General features: G+C 53.4%; 1 protein-coding gene across 12 annotated transcripts in view; it reads left to right on the forward strand.

Moving 5' to 3' along the window:
• EPB41L1 (erythrocyte membrane protein band 4.1 like 1) overlaps positions 1-16,776 on the forward strand; it is a 154,249-nt gene that overhangs the window by 116,857 nt on the left and 20,616 nt on the right. For 5 of the 12 annotated variants that reach the window (XM_043527453.1, XM_043527458.1, XM_043527451.1 and 2 more), the window contains 5 exons: positions 630-805; positions 3,184-3,338; positions 5,328-5,363; positions 7,521-7,712; positions 10,042-10,140. In XM_043527453.1, the coding sequence (XP_043383388.1) occupies positions 630-805; positions 3,184-3,338; positions 5,328-5,363; positions 7,521-7,712; positions 10,042-10,140 (658 nt within the window). The remainder of the gene's footprint in view (positions 1-629; positions 806-3,183; positions 3,339-5,327; positions 5,364-7,520; positions 7,713-10,041; positions 10,141-16,776) is intronic. The other 7 variants (XM_043527460.1, XM_043527457.1, XM_037915822.2 and 4 more) reach the window with 3 other exon arrangements.

The following is a 16,776-nucleotide window of genomic DNA, read 5'->3' on the forward strand; positions in this document are numbered from 1 at the left end:
TGCCCACTGCTCCCCCCACCCATACACAGAATACCCCTCATTTATACGCACATGTCCCCCACGTTATCATCTGATTTAGGCACATGCCTTTTTGGCTCTCACTTCACCCCACTGATGTCCAGTCCCTCACCTTCTACATTTGATGCTGAAGTCACTGAGATGTAGGGTGAGGCAATTTGCACCTTCACCATTTGGGAGAGGTACAGTGGACGGGAACAGCCAGTGAAATGGAGGCAAAGAGACCAGCAAGGAGGCAGAGTGCTGGGGAGTTCTGCTAACAGGACAACCCTGTTCCTGGAAGCAGGGTTAAGAGCCCAGGTGTTGGGGGAAGAGTGGCTCTTTATTTGAGCTCCATCTACAATCATAGTTTCCATCCATGCCTCCAGGTAGCTGGATGTTTCCGCTGAAATGATCTGCAATGAAACAATGAAATGGCCACCATTAGGATTCAGCCTGAACAACAACCTCACTGCAATGACAATGTTTGGTGATGCCTCTTGGTCTTGTCCTGGTTTTGCCCCCCCACTGACCGCCAGTCTCCATGTTGATCAGTCCCTGCCCCCTGCCCCGTGTGTGAACGGAGCTGGCCTGCCAGTGACACTCTGCTTTCCTCCCCCCTCCACCTGCAGGCTGGTGTCCCCAGAGCCGCCCCCAAAGGGCTTCCTGGTGATGGGCTCTAAGTTCCGCTACAGTGGGCGGACGCAGGCCCAGACCCGCCAGGCCAGTGCCCTGATCGACCGGCCTGCGCCCTTCTTCGAGCGCTCCTCCAGCAAACGGTACACCATGTCTCGCAGCCTCGATGGAGGTACGCCCCAAATTGGGGAGGGGGAGGGAGATTGGTTCACTGGTGGGAGCCGGGAGGACAGGCTTAGACTACGGGGCCGTGTGGGCGAGGGGCGGCTGGGCTCTGGCACTGCAAGCTCACAGCTCCCTGCTGCTGCTGTCGTCGACTCTTGGGGGTCAGGGGGTTAGCCAGGAAGCTGGGAGATTGGTACTGACCAGCCACAATCATGCAAATGTCACCCCCACCGCGCTGCCAGTTCTCCCAGTCCTGACCCACGGCCCCTCCCGCAGCTCTGCCAGTTCTCCCCAGACCTGATCCGCAGCCCCTCCCCACAGATCTGCCAGTGCACCTCCCCCAGCTCTGCCTGTGCACACCAGTCCTGACCCACAGCAAGCCACGCCCCTCCCCCCTATTATTCCAGCCCATGTCCCCATCACTACTCACCCCAGACCTGCAGCGTCGCTTGCTGCCCCAGTTATAGGTGTGCATGTGTAACCCACACACCACCTGGGCATGGTGTTTTGTCTCCTCTAGTGGCGCCTTAGAGGGAGATTATGAGCCCCGCTCTACAGCCTTAGCTAATTTAGCTCATGCGGTAGAGGCTCCTGCACTAAGCTCCAGAGGTCCCCGGTTCGATCCCGGTGACCGGGATCTGTCAGTGTTACACATGCAGATCTGCCAAGGCACTGGAAATGTTTTAAATTCAGATCCTCGAGTGACCCTTGGTGCTGGATTCTTTCTGTCCCATGGATAGGCAGAGTTAGGGTGACCAGACAGGAAATGTGAAAAATCGGGACGGGGTGGGGGGTAATAGGATCCTATATAAGAAAAAGATCCAAAGATTGGGACTGTCCCTATAAAATCGGGACATCTTGTCACCCTAGGCAGAGTTAGGCTAAACACCAGCACTGCCGCCTTCTCTCCCCCAACCCTTCCTCTGAGCTCCTCCCTCCTTACCCTGTCCCCTCCTTTGGTCGCTCACAGGCAGTGTTTGGCTCTTACTGGGGCAGAGGATGCTGACATACTGCATCCCTCTTCCCCTCCCTCTCCCCATCCCCAGCACACCTCCCAGGCCAGCAGTCATGCTGATTCCCCTCCCCTGTCTCTCTGTGAGCTGCATGGATGACAGCAGCTGTAGCTTCTCTCAGGGGCTGTCTGGGGTGGAATCTGCAGACCCCCTAGGTTGGGGGGATTCTAGAGGCAGCTGCTGGCCCTGGCAAGTTGACAAGCCCCCTGCCAGAGGCAGGCCTGGGCCTTGATGAGCTTTGTGCTCACGAGCTGCTCACAGACTCCTCCACGCCCCCAGCAGCCCTTATGCTGCAGAGCGAGCGGCTTGCAGAATGGCGGGGGAGCAAGAGAGCAGTAAAGGGAGAGGGACCAAGGCAGGACATCAGCCTTTCCCCCCACCTCTATTCAGCAGGAACCATTTAATCCAGACACTGCTCACGGCAAGGATCTGGCCTAGCCCAGCCAGGCAAGTCCCAGAGGCTGTTTAGTGTCTGTTCAGCAGAGGGCACCGGGAATTCCTTAGCTAAAGCTCACAGCTGGAGGGTGGACTCAGGGTCTGAAAAAGGCCTTTTCCTCCTCAGACTAGTCTGATTCCTGAGCGCCCCTCCCAGTGTTCAGCTGGCTTGGGGTATTGCGTGTTTGGGGAATGGGCCGGACTCACCTCTGCTCTGCACCTTGGTCAATTACTCCTGCGCAGAGCGGATGTAAAACCCTCCCACGCTGATTTGGGAGCACCCACTTTATACTCATTTCAGAGGGGGGTAAGTGACGACATGAGGTGCAGGTGTAGCAGACCCACGTCCAGTTTGCCTGACTCAGCTCGGGCTCAGATTTTTAATGGTATTTAGGCATCGCTCTGCTCAGCGTTGCTACGCCTAACTGATTCAGGTGCCTAAATTCTGCGGACTTTCCGTGAGACCCAGCTGAAGTCAGCGAGGCGTGGCCGCTTGCAAAAGGGCCCTACAGCCTTGCCTCGACTGGGGGGAAGGTGCTTTTTTCAGCTGAGCGCGCTCACCTCGCTTGCAGACCTCACTTGATGAGTTAAGCTAGCCCCATTACGGGCTCGGCAAGGCCTGCGGAGCGGTGTGAGAATGGGCGTCAGTGAAGAGTCTGTACCTCAAGGAGGGAGAGGAATGGGAGGGAAAATGTAGCCTGGACATCAGGGCAGTACCCCAGCCATGGAGGGCTGTGGAATTGCCTCCCAAGGGAAGGCTGGAAGCCTCGTTGCCTGGGACGTTTAAGGCGAGGCTGGCCGTAATCCTACGAGCATATCTGTAAGGACCAGGCCTGCGTTGGCTGTGGCTAGGGGAGGGGTGGGGCCAGCTGGGCCCATCTCGTCCTCTTCCACCTGTAACCCCTGTGATCGGTGTGTTCCCCTCTGCACCCTGTAGAGTTCTCACGCCCGGCCTCCGTCAGCGAGAACCACGACGGAGGGGCGGGGTCCGAGAGGCGGGACGAGGACAGCGAGTACAGCGGGTGGCAACGCTCCGAGGCGGAGGATGAATTTGAGGAAGTGACGACCCCGACGAAAATCAAGGAGCTGAAGGTACAGGACCCGCTGGGCAGAGACCAGGAGGGTGTCGGAGGCTGGTGGATTGGCTAGGGCAACCCCCAGCCTGCACCTGGAGAGAGAAGGAGCCCAGGATGCTAGAGGGGAGGGGCTGCCTCCCACAATCTGTGTCTGTCACACAGCGGTGTCCTTCCCTGCTGGGAGATGCCAAGACCTCCCTGTGAGGCTCTGGCACTGGCACTGGCCTGAGATACCTGCTCCCAATCCCCTGGACTCCAAGGTACGGGCTTGCCCGTCTTATGTCAGGAAGGGGGACTCTCCTCCTTTCCTTGCCTCATGCCTTTGTTAATCCACCTTGGGCTCACCCATGAGATGTCTCCCATACAACTGGCCAGGGAGGGCTTTCCCAGCGGGATTCCCAGGGGGTCTCGCAGGGCATCAGCCAGGGCTGGCACTGCTTGACTCCTTGGTGACAGCAGGGAAGGAGGCCCATCCCTAGGTATCTCCGTAGCAGTTCTGCTGGCCTCAGGGTTGCACTGTTCAAGCTGGGCCAGGGAGCAGCTCCTATTCCGATATACCTGGAGAGTGCAGTGCACCTTGCAGCTGCCTTTGGGGAGAGGCAGAGCATTTCGGAGTTGGCCACTGTCTGAGCAGAGGACTGTCTGGGTCAGGGAATGGCAGCCGCAGCAAGTAGCCCTGACCCAGGAACGGACCAAGCACTGTCCGCTTTCCCAGTCCTCCTCCGCTCCCCACACAGACACTCACACTGCACATGTAGGCACATGCAGGCACTTGCACTGCACACTCAGGCACTCACGCTGCACATCCAGGCACACAGATGCACGCACTGCTCACGCAGGCATGCGCAGGCACTTGCACTGCACACACAGGCACTTGCCATGTATGCACAGGCACATGCAGACACTTACACTGCACACACAAGCACGCTCATCACGGACACTCACACTGCATACGCAGGAACATGCAGGCACTCGCACTGCACACTCAGGCACTCGCACTGCACACCCAGGCACACAGATGCATGCACTGCTCACGCAGGCACTCGCAATGCATGCACAGACACTTGCATTGCACACGCAGGCACATGCAGACACTCGCACTGCACACGCAGGCACTCGCACTGCACACACAAGCATGATCACTGCAGACACTGCATATGCAGGCACACACAAGCACTCACACTGCACACTCAGGCACTCACGCTGCACACGCAGGCACACAGACACGTGCACTGCTCACACAGGCATGCGCAGGCACTTGCACTGTATGCACAGGCACATGAAGACACTTACACTGCACACACAAGCACGCTCACCGCAGACACTCACACTGCATACACAGGAACATTCAGGCACTTGCACTGCACACCCAGGCATACAGATGCATGCACTGCTCATGCAGGCACTCGCACAGCACACACAGACACTTGCACTGCACATGCAGGCACACTTACACTGCACACAGACACTTGCAGACACTCACACTGCGCACGTAGACATCCCCAAAGATGGCCGTTGACACCAGATACTCACCTACAAATACACCTGCTGTCACACACACACACACACACACACTCTGAAGTACGCTATCCTAGTGACACCAGTTGGGTCTTAGGGGAGGCGTCCAGGCCTGTGGCTTCTCCTCTCTATCTCCGCTTCTCAGGGGCCTGGCCCTCCCTGCCCTCCTTTCCCACTGAACAGGGAGGTGGGTTTTCTGAAGTTCCACATCAGTTTGTGACTAGAAATCTAGTGGTGTCAGCAGGGCATCGCTGTGGGAAGCTCACACCGTAGGAGTCCTGTCTGGCACTGCTAGGGCACTGCTGTGGGGAAGCTCACACTGCAGGAGTCCCAGCTGGCACTGCTAGGGTACCTCTGGGGGGAAGCTTATGTTGCTGATTTTGCCCCTGGCATTGCCCAGAGTCCTGTGTTAAACTGAACTGTGATGTATGTGACAAGTTCCCTTGACTGACCATTCCGGTTCCTTTCACCTTCTCTTTGCTGCCAGCCGGAGCAGGAAACCACCCCCAGGCACAAACAGGAGGTATTCTCTCTCTGGAGCATCTTACTGCCCATTGGTGCATCGTATTGTCCATCTCCTTTAAAACAACAAGCACCCCATCTCTTCCCCCCGCATACTATGTGTCACCCTATTTACTGGAATACAAGATGCACCCAAGCGTCAGTGGGGAGCCTTCCACTCCGGAGAACTGTCAGATAAACCTAGTAGCCAAGCACACAGATGCTTTCCCCGAAGCACAAGCAGCATCTTCTATCCCACTAAGTAAGGCAGCTCTCCTCGCCTTGTGTGTGTGAGCAAGAGCCCTCCCATGGCGCTAGAGCCGGGTCATCGTGCCATTGGGATGTCCTGGCTACTGAGCTCTTTACTGACTCCTCTACGTCTTCTCCTCATGTCTCTTCTGTGTCCAACCCTCTCCTGCGGGCCCCAGCTCCCTCGCACGGAGCAGAACAAGACTCACATCCCCCAGCCCCGTGACTTCCAGTTTTCAGCGTTATCTCCATGCCAGCCTAGCTCAGAACTCCACATGGCGGCTCCTACCTGGGCTCTGTAATTCCACTGGCGAGGCGTGGGGCAGCATGGAGTGATGCTGCACCCCCGTTAGGCGTTATTTCAGATACAAACCCTCGTGCCAACTGAACCGTTACTAGGGTTCCTCTCCTAGCGACAGCTTTGGTCAGGTGGCCTGCTGAGTTCCAGGACCAGCTCCAGCACTGGCCTTCAGGAAGTCACTTAAGATCTTTCTCTGTCTGTTTCACCCATCAGTTAATGGGGAGCATGAGGGCTAGTGCATAATGCTCTTGGAAGATGGGTCTTGCTAGGGAGGGTTATTGCAAGGTTCAGTGTCAGCTCAGAACCAGGCTGCTATTGCCTAGTCTTCGCTAGGGGTCTGTGAGGGTAATTAACCCTTGGAACAATTTATATGGGGATGTGGTGGTCTTTAAATCAAGACGGGGAGTTTTTCCCAAAGAGATGCTCTAACTAAAATCTCTGCCGTCGTATCCTGCACAAGGGTAAGCCCCTTTGGCAAGCGATCTGCTGTTCAGCCCCAGGTGGTTGGTTTATTTTCCCAGCTCCTGCAGGTGCCCGATCCTGTTCCCTCCATGGTCTGTCTCATCCCTCATTCCTCTCTGCATGTGCCATTCTCCATCGCTGTCATGTGCACCCCAGTAACTCCTTGTGCTAGTGATCGGCGAACCTCAGAATGGCTGGGTCTAGGATGCAGATAACGTTTTGGATTCTTATCCTAAACTTGTCTAAGCCTCTTGGGTCTGCAAAGTTGGTTGGACTTCTCATGAGAAGGGCCTTTCTCAGGCCTCTTGGCTCCTGCACAGAACCCAGAAATGTACAGGCTGCTACAGGAACTCAAAATAAGGGCAAGAAAGAAGTTTATCTGAACCTTTTTGAACCTCCAAACAGGTTTGAGTTCGGGGCAAAAATTGGAGTTGGTTCTTCTTCTTTTTGAATGGGTTCGCCCATCCCTAGTACAGAAATAGGGGGTCTCACAACCCTCACGATGTCGTGGAAAGGATTGGGTCTGCTATAAAGATAGGGCCTGAATCAGTGCATGGACCTGAACACCCCTGAACCCTTATCTTTATAATGGGCCAAACCCAAACCTCTAGACACTGTAGCACTCGCGGGAGGGCCAAATCCAAGTTTGGACCAATCGCCAGAATCCAGTTCCAGGGAAGCCTTATGGAAAGTCCAGTAGAACATTTTCAACTGGTTCCAGCTGGCAACTCTGTACAATAGATTGGAACAGATCTGGCCTACTGGCTTCAGGGGTGTTGAGGCATGATGACCCTCCAGCAGAAATCAACAGAGGCCAGTAGAATCTAGTAGAGACTATAGATGACTGGAATGGAGGTGACTCCCCTTTGAGTCCCACCGTTCTACTACTACTGAGGATCATCTAGGATCACCCTGACCCTACATTTGGATCCCAGGGACCTGGGCTTTAGGATGGGAAAGGGGTACATTGATCAGTACCAAGAAGTACGTGTAAGTTCTGCTGGTCACTTTCAGCTGTTCCCTGGAGCTGCCCTAGTCTGCGGGGTGATTCCCGGCACATTTGGCTCTTGAGATCCCACATTCAGGCTCAGCATGAAGCAGGCCCTCCCTTTCCCGCAGCGATCCAATCTCTGCCTCGCTAGTTACCTTCCCGTCTCCCTCCCAAAGTTTTTAGACAAACCAGAAGATGTTTTGCTAAAGCACCAGGCCAGCATCAACGAGCTGAAGAGGACGCTGAAGGAGCCCAACAGCAAGCTAGTTCACAGGGACCGGGACAGGAGGCTGCCTTCATCACCAGCCTCTTCCTCACCCAAGAATGAGGATGAGACGCCAAAGGGGACCCCGGAGAAGGCCAGTGAGGTTCGTTCTGTCCTGTCAGTTTTGTGAAGGGGGTTTTCTGTTGATTTGTGTCTGTGGTTTGGTGGGAGGTGAGTATAATTGGTGCCCCGGGGTCCCTGTGCTCTGTGCCACCCAGGAAAGAGTTCAGTGGAGGGTGTGCATATGGCAGCAGCCCTGGGTTGGCCTGTGGATTTGACCTCTTCCCTAGCCTTTGGCAGTGCTTACCCCCCGACACCACAGGAAGTGCCACGCCCAGGCATTTGAGTGAGGACTAAAGCCCAACCTCCATCTCATGCAGAGATTGGCCAACATGGCTCCATTGCTCCAGACAGGGGAGTGAGTTGTGTAGCCCACCCCATGGCTGGAGCCAGTGCTCCTATCTGGAACCCCTGTTGGGTGTCTTACCTCATCCTTCCTATCGTGATGGCTTCTCTGCTTGCTTCAGGGATGCTACGGAGGAGTCAGGCCTGAGGACTCTCCATGGCCGATCTCCCCGTGCTTGCAGTGTGGAGGGAAGTGAGCGCATAATGCCGGCTGAGCTGTCTGTGGTGCCAGAGTGCAGCTCTGTGCTAGATTCTCCATATGTCCACCATGCATGACAGGGAGCTGAGAAGCGGGTCCTCTGGGCTCGCTGGGGTAGGCAGGGGAGAGGCTGGCTGCTTCTGGCTGATGTTGAGGGTTTCCGGCCCTCACTGCTCCAGAAGTGCTGGGAGTGGGGTGTGGCAGGCCTCACAGACTCTGTGCTTGCTGGTTGATGCTCCGTTCTGTCTGCCGGGGAGCTCTGGAGATGGCTCTGCAGTCCTGGCATCTTGTACACAGCTCCTTGCGGCGTTAGGGGAACGGGGCAGCAGATACCGCGGCATGTTGAGCTATCCCCCACTGGGACTGTGAGCCCGAGATGAGGAAGGGCAGGTGAAATCAGTGAGCACTGTGCTCTGCTGGGCAATGGCTTGGACATTCACCTGTGGAGAAGCAGCTTGAGGTGGATTGGGTGGGTGAGCTGGGAGCGGGAGACTGGCTGTTTCAACCAAGACATGGGCGAAAATCCACAGCAGGCGTCTGGGCTTTGTTGGTAAAGGACGCCACCTGCTGTTAGCTTTGAGCATTGACTCCCTCAATTCCTGGCTGAGGACAGAAGACCTGAGCAGCATCTAAATGGCAAGGCACTCTCTCTGTCCCGCTCCCTGCCCCGGCTGCAAGGCCCCCTTTATCTTGGATTGGCTGCCAGATTTGTGCTTTGTCTGTACAGTGCCGTGCACACCTGTGGAGCTGTATCAGTACTGCTCGTAGCCATAATGGGGCTGGTGGTCCCCAGCCCTTTGACCTGGAGATGCGGAAGGGTTCTCTGAGCAAGTTGCCGGGGCACGCCTCATACTGGAGTTGCCAGGACCGTGAGGCAGGCCCATTGCTGACTCTCAGCTGACTGAGGCTGTAGAGCAGCAGGGGGTTAAGGGACACGGGCGTTTAACCCAGGCTAAGGAGGTTTTATGGCCTGAGATCCCTCTGACGTGGGCTCCTCATACCGTAGTGCTGATCTCCGGCTGATCCTGTCACTGGGGCGTGTGGGGGCGGGTTTTGGCACATCGTCGGGGTGGCTCAGCAGTGAGGGTGGCTGAGAGGACGGGGGCAATAAACTGGCAGCCTTGCCAGCCTGGGGAACTATCAGCCATACCCAGTCGTTATCCCTTGCCTCCAAGCCACCATGAACAGAAAGCAAAACTTCCAAGTGGGGCCTTCTACCCGCAGCTTCCACCTGGTATCTCCCTTCCTTGGGGGGTACCACAGAAGCCTGGCTTCTCCTACAGCCCCCCTCTCCCTGCAGCTTCCCGCAGCTCTTTAAGGGAAACCCCTTCCCCTTCTCAGCTGGATCGGAGGAGTGAGGAGGGCTGCCTAGCCTCAGGCTTCTGGCCCTCAGAGGGGCAGGCACCCTGGTCCATTGTACCTGTCAGGGAGAGGGTTCTGTAGCTGTGAGGGTGGGAGTGCTTGTCACTGGTGTGGGAGTAATTACCTGCAGATCAGCCCCTCTGGCGCTCAGCCTTGACGCTGCCTGGTGGGTGCTGGGCTAGATCGCCCTGTGCCGGGGCTCAGGCTGGCGGGCAGGCCGCGGGGCAGCTGAGGTCAGCAGGAAGGAGTGCATCACTCAGCAGGTCTGCAGTCACTGGCAGTGGGCAAGGATGAGATTTTTAAACCAATGGAGAAAGAAAGAAGCCCCAGTTCGGGACTGCAGAGCTGGAATATTCATGACCGTCATTCATTCATTTGGTCATTTATTCATTCGTTCTCATTCTCTCTCTCTCTCTCTCTCTCTCCCCCCTGGCTGTGGGTGCTCGGGCTTCCCTTGCTGAAACAGAGGATGGAAGAGGATTTCCTAGAGGAGTTTTCAGCTGAGCATGGAGCTGCCTTATCCATGGAGTCTTTCACCCAGAAAAGTCTTGCCTCTTCTCCTGAGGTTATCATCAGCCTTTCCATTTCTCTCTCTTTGCCCCACCCACTCTTTGTCTCCGTTTGTTTACTGGACAGCCATTGCCAGGCTGTCTCTGTTTGTAGCCCCTTGCGTAATTCACCTCAGGACCCCTGGGAAGATTTCCTGCCAATGCACCAGCCATGCATGGGCAGCCAGTCAACTGCTAACGGGGCATATTCTGAGCTGGTTCTCCCATGGTAACCAAGTGTGTGGAGGATTAAAGGCATAGACAGGTCCAGCACTGATCTCTGGAGCAGTGTTAGTCATCAATACCGATCTGGGAGCCTCTTTACGTTGTCTTAGAGAATACTGGTTTGGCTGCGGTGTTGGTGAGAGAAACCAAGCAGCGAGGCTGAGCACTTCTTCCATTATACCACCTAGAGCTGTGGTGTTGAAGCTGGTAATCTAAGCAGGGTTGGGTCTAGTCAGTTCTTGGCTGGGAGCCGAGCCCTCCAAGGAAAACCAAGGTGCAGCAGGAGGTGGTGCTGGTAATTCAATCAGGAGATGGTTCTCTTTAAGTCAGTATAAAGGTAGACAGAGCTAGGTGCTATGCTGGAGCTGCTCTGTCTCCTCAGAGATGTAAATCTGAGGTGCAGACCATTTTTCCCTGATGATCCCTGAGTGTTTTTCTCAATAGAGGAGGTGCTAATCCTGGTGTGCTGGCCAAAGTCCATTTTGGGTAATTACGGGACATTCTACCCACTTAAAGCTCCGCTGCATTTGCATTTGGTTGTGATGACTTTCTTCACCTCCTATCCTAAATGGTTAGGTAGGGTTGTTGCTACGTGCTTTTAACCAGCTGCTGCCCTGCTCCCTGAAGATAGGTCCAGTTGGGTGATGTATCGTGGGCAGACACTTGCGGACGCTGTTTTTTCGCAGTCCTCACTCAGGCAAAGCTTCCATTCCAGAAAAGGGGGTTTGCCAGAGTAAAATCTGAGGGTTTGACCTACCATTTGTGAAGCACAGTGGGACCCTTCTGGATGAAGGGTCTTGTAGGAACGTATGCGGCTATGCCCATCATTCTTCAAGGGTCAATTAATTTGGAGTGCCTCACAGTTTAGGAGCTCAGATACCATGGTGATGGGCGTGGTATAGAACAGAATACAACTCAGAGCAGTTACTGTCTGTCTTAGGTAGTTAGATGGCCTCCATCACCTAGATAGTTACCCTCACAACACCCCTGTGAGGTAGAGCCTGCTGTCCTCCCCATATTGGGGCCTGATTTCCAGAGGACCAGAGCTCCTGCCTCTTCACCTTAAATGGAGCTGCTGCCTCTCGGCACAGTGCATAATCAAGCCAATGGCCTTTCACCCGCAAATCAGTGGATGCTTCTGAAATATTTGGTTTATACCCATATTAAACCCTCATAAAAGAGCCCCCTCCCCACACGCAGTGGAGTGAGTGCCTCTGTGGAATCCAGTATGCCCTCGCTCTCAGGTGTTTGCCCTTCTGGGAGGGAAATGAGTCTGTCGGTGCCTTTGCTCTTTATGTTTCTCGTGGTATCGATTTCTTGGTATGGCGAGGTGGGATGTGCGTGGGGGGGAATATTACCTTGCAACTTTCCACTAGGCGGAAGAAAACTAGGCTTCAACCTGGTTCCCCTAATGTGAGTTTGCTCTGTCTACACAGGGGAGAGTGAATTAGATTCTAGCTTGGTTGGGGCAGAGCCGTGCTTAAACATGGTGATTTCTGCCACCTAGATGGATCCAAAGGGGAGCTGAGAGATATGTTCTGATTAACCTACCTCGATGAGGGGGGAAGATGTGAGGCTGTCAGTGCTTGGAGCCAGGAGATGGAGAGGGGAGCCTGGGGCCTTTGCACCCTGTTAAGATATGGTTGTGCGACAGGGAGCCTTGGGATGCTATCCCTTAACTCAGTTACCTCCTGGTGGACCTGGCAGCTTGTGACTGCTTTGGGGATTGTTTGCAAACCCTACTACAACCTAGCACAGTTGCAGCCTGCTTTGCATCCACCCCTAACGTGGTTACCAATAAGCCTGCTGAGAAAGTGCACCCTAGATTAGCCCCCCATGGGCCAGCATGGCTGGTAAAACGTCTTATCCTCTGTGAACAACTGTGTTGGAAAAATACGTTGGGAGCCCAATGCTTGCCAGCTCTTTCTAAATCGGATTGTTTCTCGCGCAGTTCGAGCCAGGGTGAGGACAGAGCCGAAAGCAGGGTCTGATGTAACAAAGTGCAGTTGCAGAGGCCCCCAGAAGGGTAGGATGGAAGATACTGTAATTAGACAGCCCTGTTTTGGAGAGGAAAGGGGCTGAATTTCTGGTGCTCTCAGGAGCCCTGGGGACTCTTTGATAGGACAGTTGGATGCCTCACGCCAGTTAGTCCTGCATCTGATTATCCGAACAATGCTCCAGATTTTCCCCCACCCTGCTCCGCAGACTTGTACATAATTGTGTCTGTATCCAGCTCACCAACTGCAAAAGCATTAAAGTCAAGAGTTCCCCCATCCCTGCTCACTCAGAACAGCACACCAAGGCAGAGGTCTGCAATATAGGACTCATCACAACGGCCCACTGGAAACAGCTCCTTAAAATCCTGGCACTGGCTGTCCAGTAAACCACAGGGGCAACGCCTTCCAAAGACCTTGCTAACTGTACATGGTGAATTTGTGCAAAGCAGGTAGCTCTGGCCAGGCAAGTGCAGGGGGTTCAATATGCCAAAAGGATGCACTGGCAAAGAGGCAAGTGCAGTCCTTTGGGAACGTGGGCTTCACGTCTGGATTTGGTGGCTGTTTGAACAATAGCTAGCTAATAGAAAGCTGTTGGAACGCAGTGGGCCAGTGGCTTTTATTAGCAAAAGGACCTGATCTGCCACTGCCTTACTCCAGTTTGGCACCTTTTATTTCAGTGACGTTACCAGCATATGTTACCAGTGACGTAACCAGTGGAGTTACACCATGGGGAATCAGGGCCAGAATCGTTATCGTTCAAGCAGGTTTGCACTGAAATGGTCTGATCACCCCAGGAGAGGCTGGTCAGATTATGATACAGGCTGCACGGCAGCTTTCCCCCATCTGAGATGTGTTCCTCTGCATCCCCATGCTGTGGGTTGGCTTTTTTATGAAATGTGTCCACTCTTGCTAGCTCTGTGCACTCCTAGCATGGAAATGGAGCTTGGAAGCAAAACCTCCATCATAGAGTTTATTTTGAAAAAAATAAAAAACCGAGCACGAATGGGGGGCCATAAAAGCATGGAGTGCATTTAGCACTGTAATCTTTCACTCTGATTGTTGGAAGCATTTGGTGATTTGAAACACTCCAGTGCAGAGCTGGATTGATTTCAAGTTTTGTTTTCTATTTAATTCCAAGTGTTTATGGCTGTGAGTTGAGGGTTTGATGTATGGCTGCTGCGGCTTTGTCCTTGTGCAATCCAAGCTCTTAATGGGTAACACCGAGTTCTTTAGTTTGGAGTGTGTTTAAGAAATGGATGGAGGCCCACCGCCATAGTGCTCCATACTGTCCCCCCTCTCCTTCCCTCTGTGGAGTCAAATGTCCAAGTCCATCGTGTATTCAGGGAAATCATTGGGACCCTTCAATTTTAAGGCCAGTTGAAACTAGATTCTCTTCCTCCCACAATCCCCCCACCACCACCAAGTCCCCTTTTACAGGATGTAATTCTTGGGGTTCATGCTGTTTTGTAAGGAACACTTCAGGGGCCAGATGCCACTTTCTCTGTGGTGCTGGGGTCTGAGGCAACAGCCAGGCAACTAAACATGGTCTGATTGGCAAGGCTTCATCTCCAGCTAAATGGGGATGCCAGTAGGCCCGCAAAGCAACACCGCAGGTTGTCTCAGGAATGAGAATGAGCGACTTGTTCTCCCCTCAGCTTTCCAGAGCGCTGGTCAGCCTAGCTCTTTTCTCTCAGTCCAGTTGGGCCTAGGCAGATGGCAGACACGCTGGAGATGACTGAGGGGAAAAGAACAAGCGGGTCCTTTTGTACACTGAGTTGGTGAGGTTGTGCAACCTGGTCTGACCAGATCCCTCCGCTTCTCATGCCACCTTCCCAGTCGCCACAGAAGGGGGCCACGGAGGTATCTGGCAGCCTTATCTGTAGCCAGAGGGGAGCCATTGATAGTCTTCACACAGGTTGGCTCATGGGGCCCAAGGCTCTCCACTGGGGGTTGTTGTTTTACCTCCTTTCTAGCCAGATCTGTCTTCACTGAGGAATTCATGGTGACCAAAGCACAGCTGCAAAATCCTTCTGCCACTCATGCCAAGAGTGGCAGCACCTGCCACTGAAAGAAGATCCATTGTTAAAGCTACTTTGGACTTGCCAGCTCCAGTTCTCTCTCCCCTGACTGCTGGTATCTCCTCTAACATCATGTGCTTCTCTCCTAATGAGACGGTTGAGTGACCTTCTAACTAGTCCACGTCTGGCCCCAGCTGCCTCCTGCTACATGGCCCAGTCGAGGCTGACTTCTCTGCCTTGGACTGCTTGCAGGAGGAGCTTCCTGAAAGTCCCAACACCAGCCAGGCAGCAGGGCAGAGGAGCGTGTGCCCAGGAGACACACCCCAGGGCATCCTCCAGGTAGGCAGTTCTTCTAGCTAGGGCCGGCCACTGTTTAAAGCTGGCCTCCTCTGACAGAACACCCAAGGGAGAGTTCTAGTGCACAAACCACCCCCCACTTCTGGGGGCAACTCACTAGGAGTATAACTGCCCCAACTGGTGCAAATAAAGGGGGAGAAATGAGCTCTCTCTGTCAGAATCCCCAAGGCCTTTTTCTTTTGGGTCCTGTCATTTATATGTATAGGTTGGGGGAGAGGGCTGGGACATTGGATTGGGGGTTTTCACTGGTCATTTCAATTATCCCTGAATTTAACAGTCCTCTCTTATTCTCTCCCCCGTCCCCATGGCAGCTTTTTCGTTGTACAGCATTTTCTTCCTTTCTCCTTCCTTTTTTTCTCTCTCCCCTTTGGCAGTTTTCTTCTCTCTCTCTTTCACTCTCTCTGCAGTTAGTATTTGGGACTGGTGTTTCCACCTTCTGCTCTGAATGACACCACATGACTAAGCTGTGCACAGTTCAACACGAACACACAGTGCTAACTCCCCCGCCCCCATCAGTGCCCGCCGGTACCCAGGGCTTTGGTGGATACAGTAGTTTCTGCTCATTTTAGTTCAGGTCTCTTTCCAACTCACTCTTTTCTCTATTGGAAGAGGAGCAGTGCAGCCAACTGCAAATCCTTTGGTGCTGAAATTTGCTGTTTTGCGCTGCAGAAAATCAGCATGGTCAGCCTCCAGAGACACCGTCTTCTACAGCAGGCCGCCCTAGGGTATGCTGTCTCTCTGCCCCACAGTGTACTGTGCTGGGAATATACTGCAGTACAATCCATATCCCTGCACGGGCTCCCTGCAGCACGCTACACTGAGCCCTAGCAAACCAGTTGCTGCATGACGATGCTGCAGTTTTGATTCAGTTGCAACTCAATCCACTCTCTGTTCTGATGTGCTCCAGCAAAGCAGTATTCTAGTGTCATTAGAGACTACATACCAAGTGAGAGCTTTAAATAAACACACCCTGAAGTCCTGGCTGCTCTGTGCGAGCAGTACAAATCCCATGACATCGGAGTAGACAGTTCGCTTGACTTTCCTGTTGAAGAAAATTCCCATCCTCTTGCTGTTGCGTTCCAGTGGGTTATTTTTAAGAGCAGGTTCGACAAACACCTGTCAGGAATGGTCTAGATAATACTTACTCCTGCCTTGAGTGCAGAGGACTGGACTAGAATACCTCTCAAGGTCTCTTCCAGTCCTAGGATTCTATGATCCTATGATTTCCCACCTTCCACCCTAGCAATGGCTGAACTCCAGCAATGCTGTGTGTATATAGCTTGTAAAGTTTTTAGCTGTCCTGTGACATGAAAAGTGTAAAATGTGGTGCCTGTATGCTAATTATATTAATAATTAATAATGATCTGGCAGCCCACTCCACTGTGTAGCAACAGATCTCTACAGCCTAGATGCATGGGGTTGAATAGCAAATATCTTTCCATGTCCCTGCTGCAGGATGCTGCCTTTTTGCAGTATACTGTAGCTTGTTGTACTGCTTTTCTTGGTCCTTGCTGCAGTGTTGGTAGCTATACCAGCTGTTGTGACCTGAATCCTTGTTTTTCTAGATTGTTATTTTGTGATGGGCCCCTTCCTGAATTGCTGGAAACTCAGATAAATTGTTCCCTCTGATCAGGTTTGTCTGGAGAGCTGGGAAATTAGGGGAAGATCTAACTGCAGTCCATGCTCATGTGACTTGGTGTGCCAATGCCAAACTCTCCACGGGTGTCAAGGATGTCTAAGAAGTGGTGATATCATGGGACCACCAATTTGGGAACTGACTCAGGGTTGCAGACCTGTGCTAACTGGGTGGCGGGCTCGATCTCAGAGGAGAAGGGGCTCTATAGACAGATGAATTAGCAGAGACACAAATGCTCTTGAACAGATGTGATGCTTTCTAGCAAACAGCTGTGGCAAAAATCAGGGATTGAGAGGAAATCAGAGATTTCTAGCATTGTTAAAAACATTCTCACTATACATAAAGGACTGTACCTAATTCTCCTTTGAAAATCCCCTGTGAGGTTCTACGAAGCTTTGATTGGCTTTGGAACTAGTCAGA

The sequence above is a fragment of the Chelonia mydas genome, chromosome 13 (assembly GCF_015237465.2).
Source record: "Chelonia mydas isolate rCheMyd1 chromosome 13, rCheMyd1.pri.v2, whole genome shotgun sequence".
Taxonomy (NCBI): Eukaryota; Metazoa; Chordata; order Testudines; family Cheloniidae; genus Chelonia; species Chelonia mydas.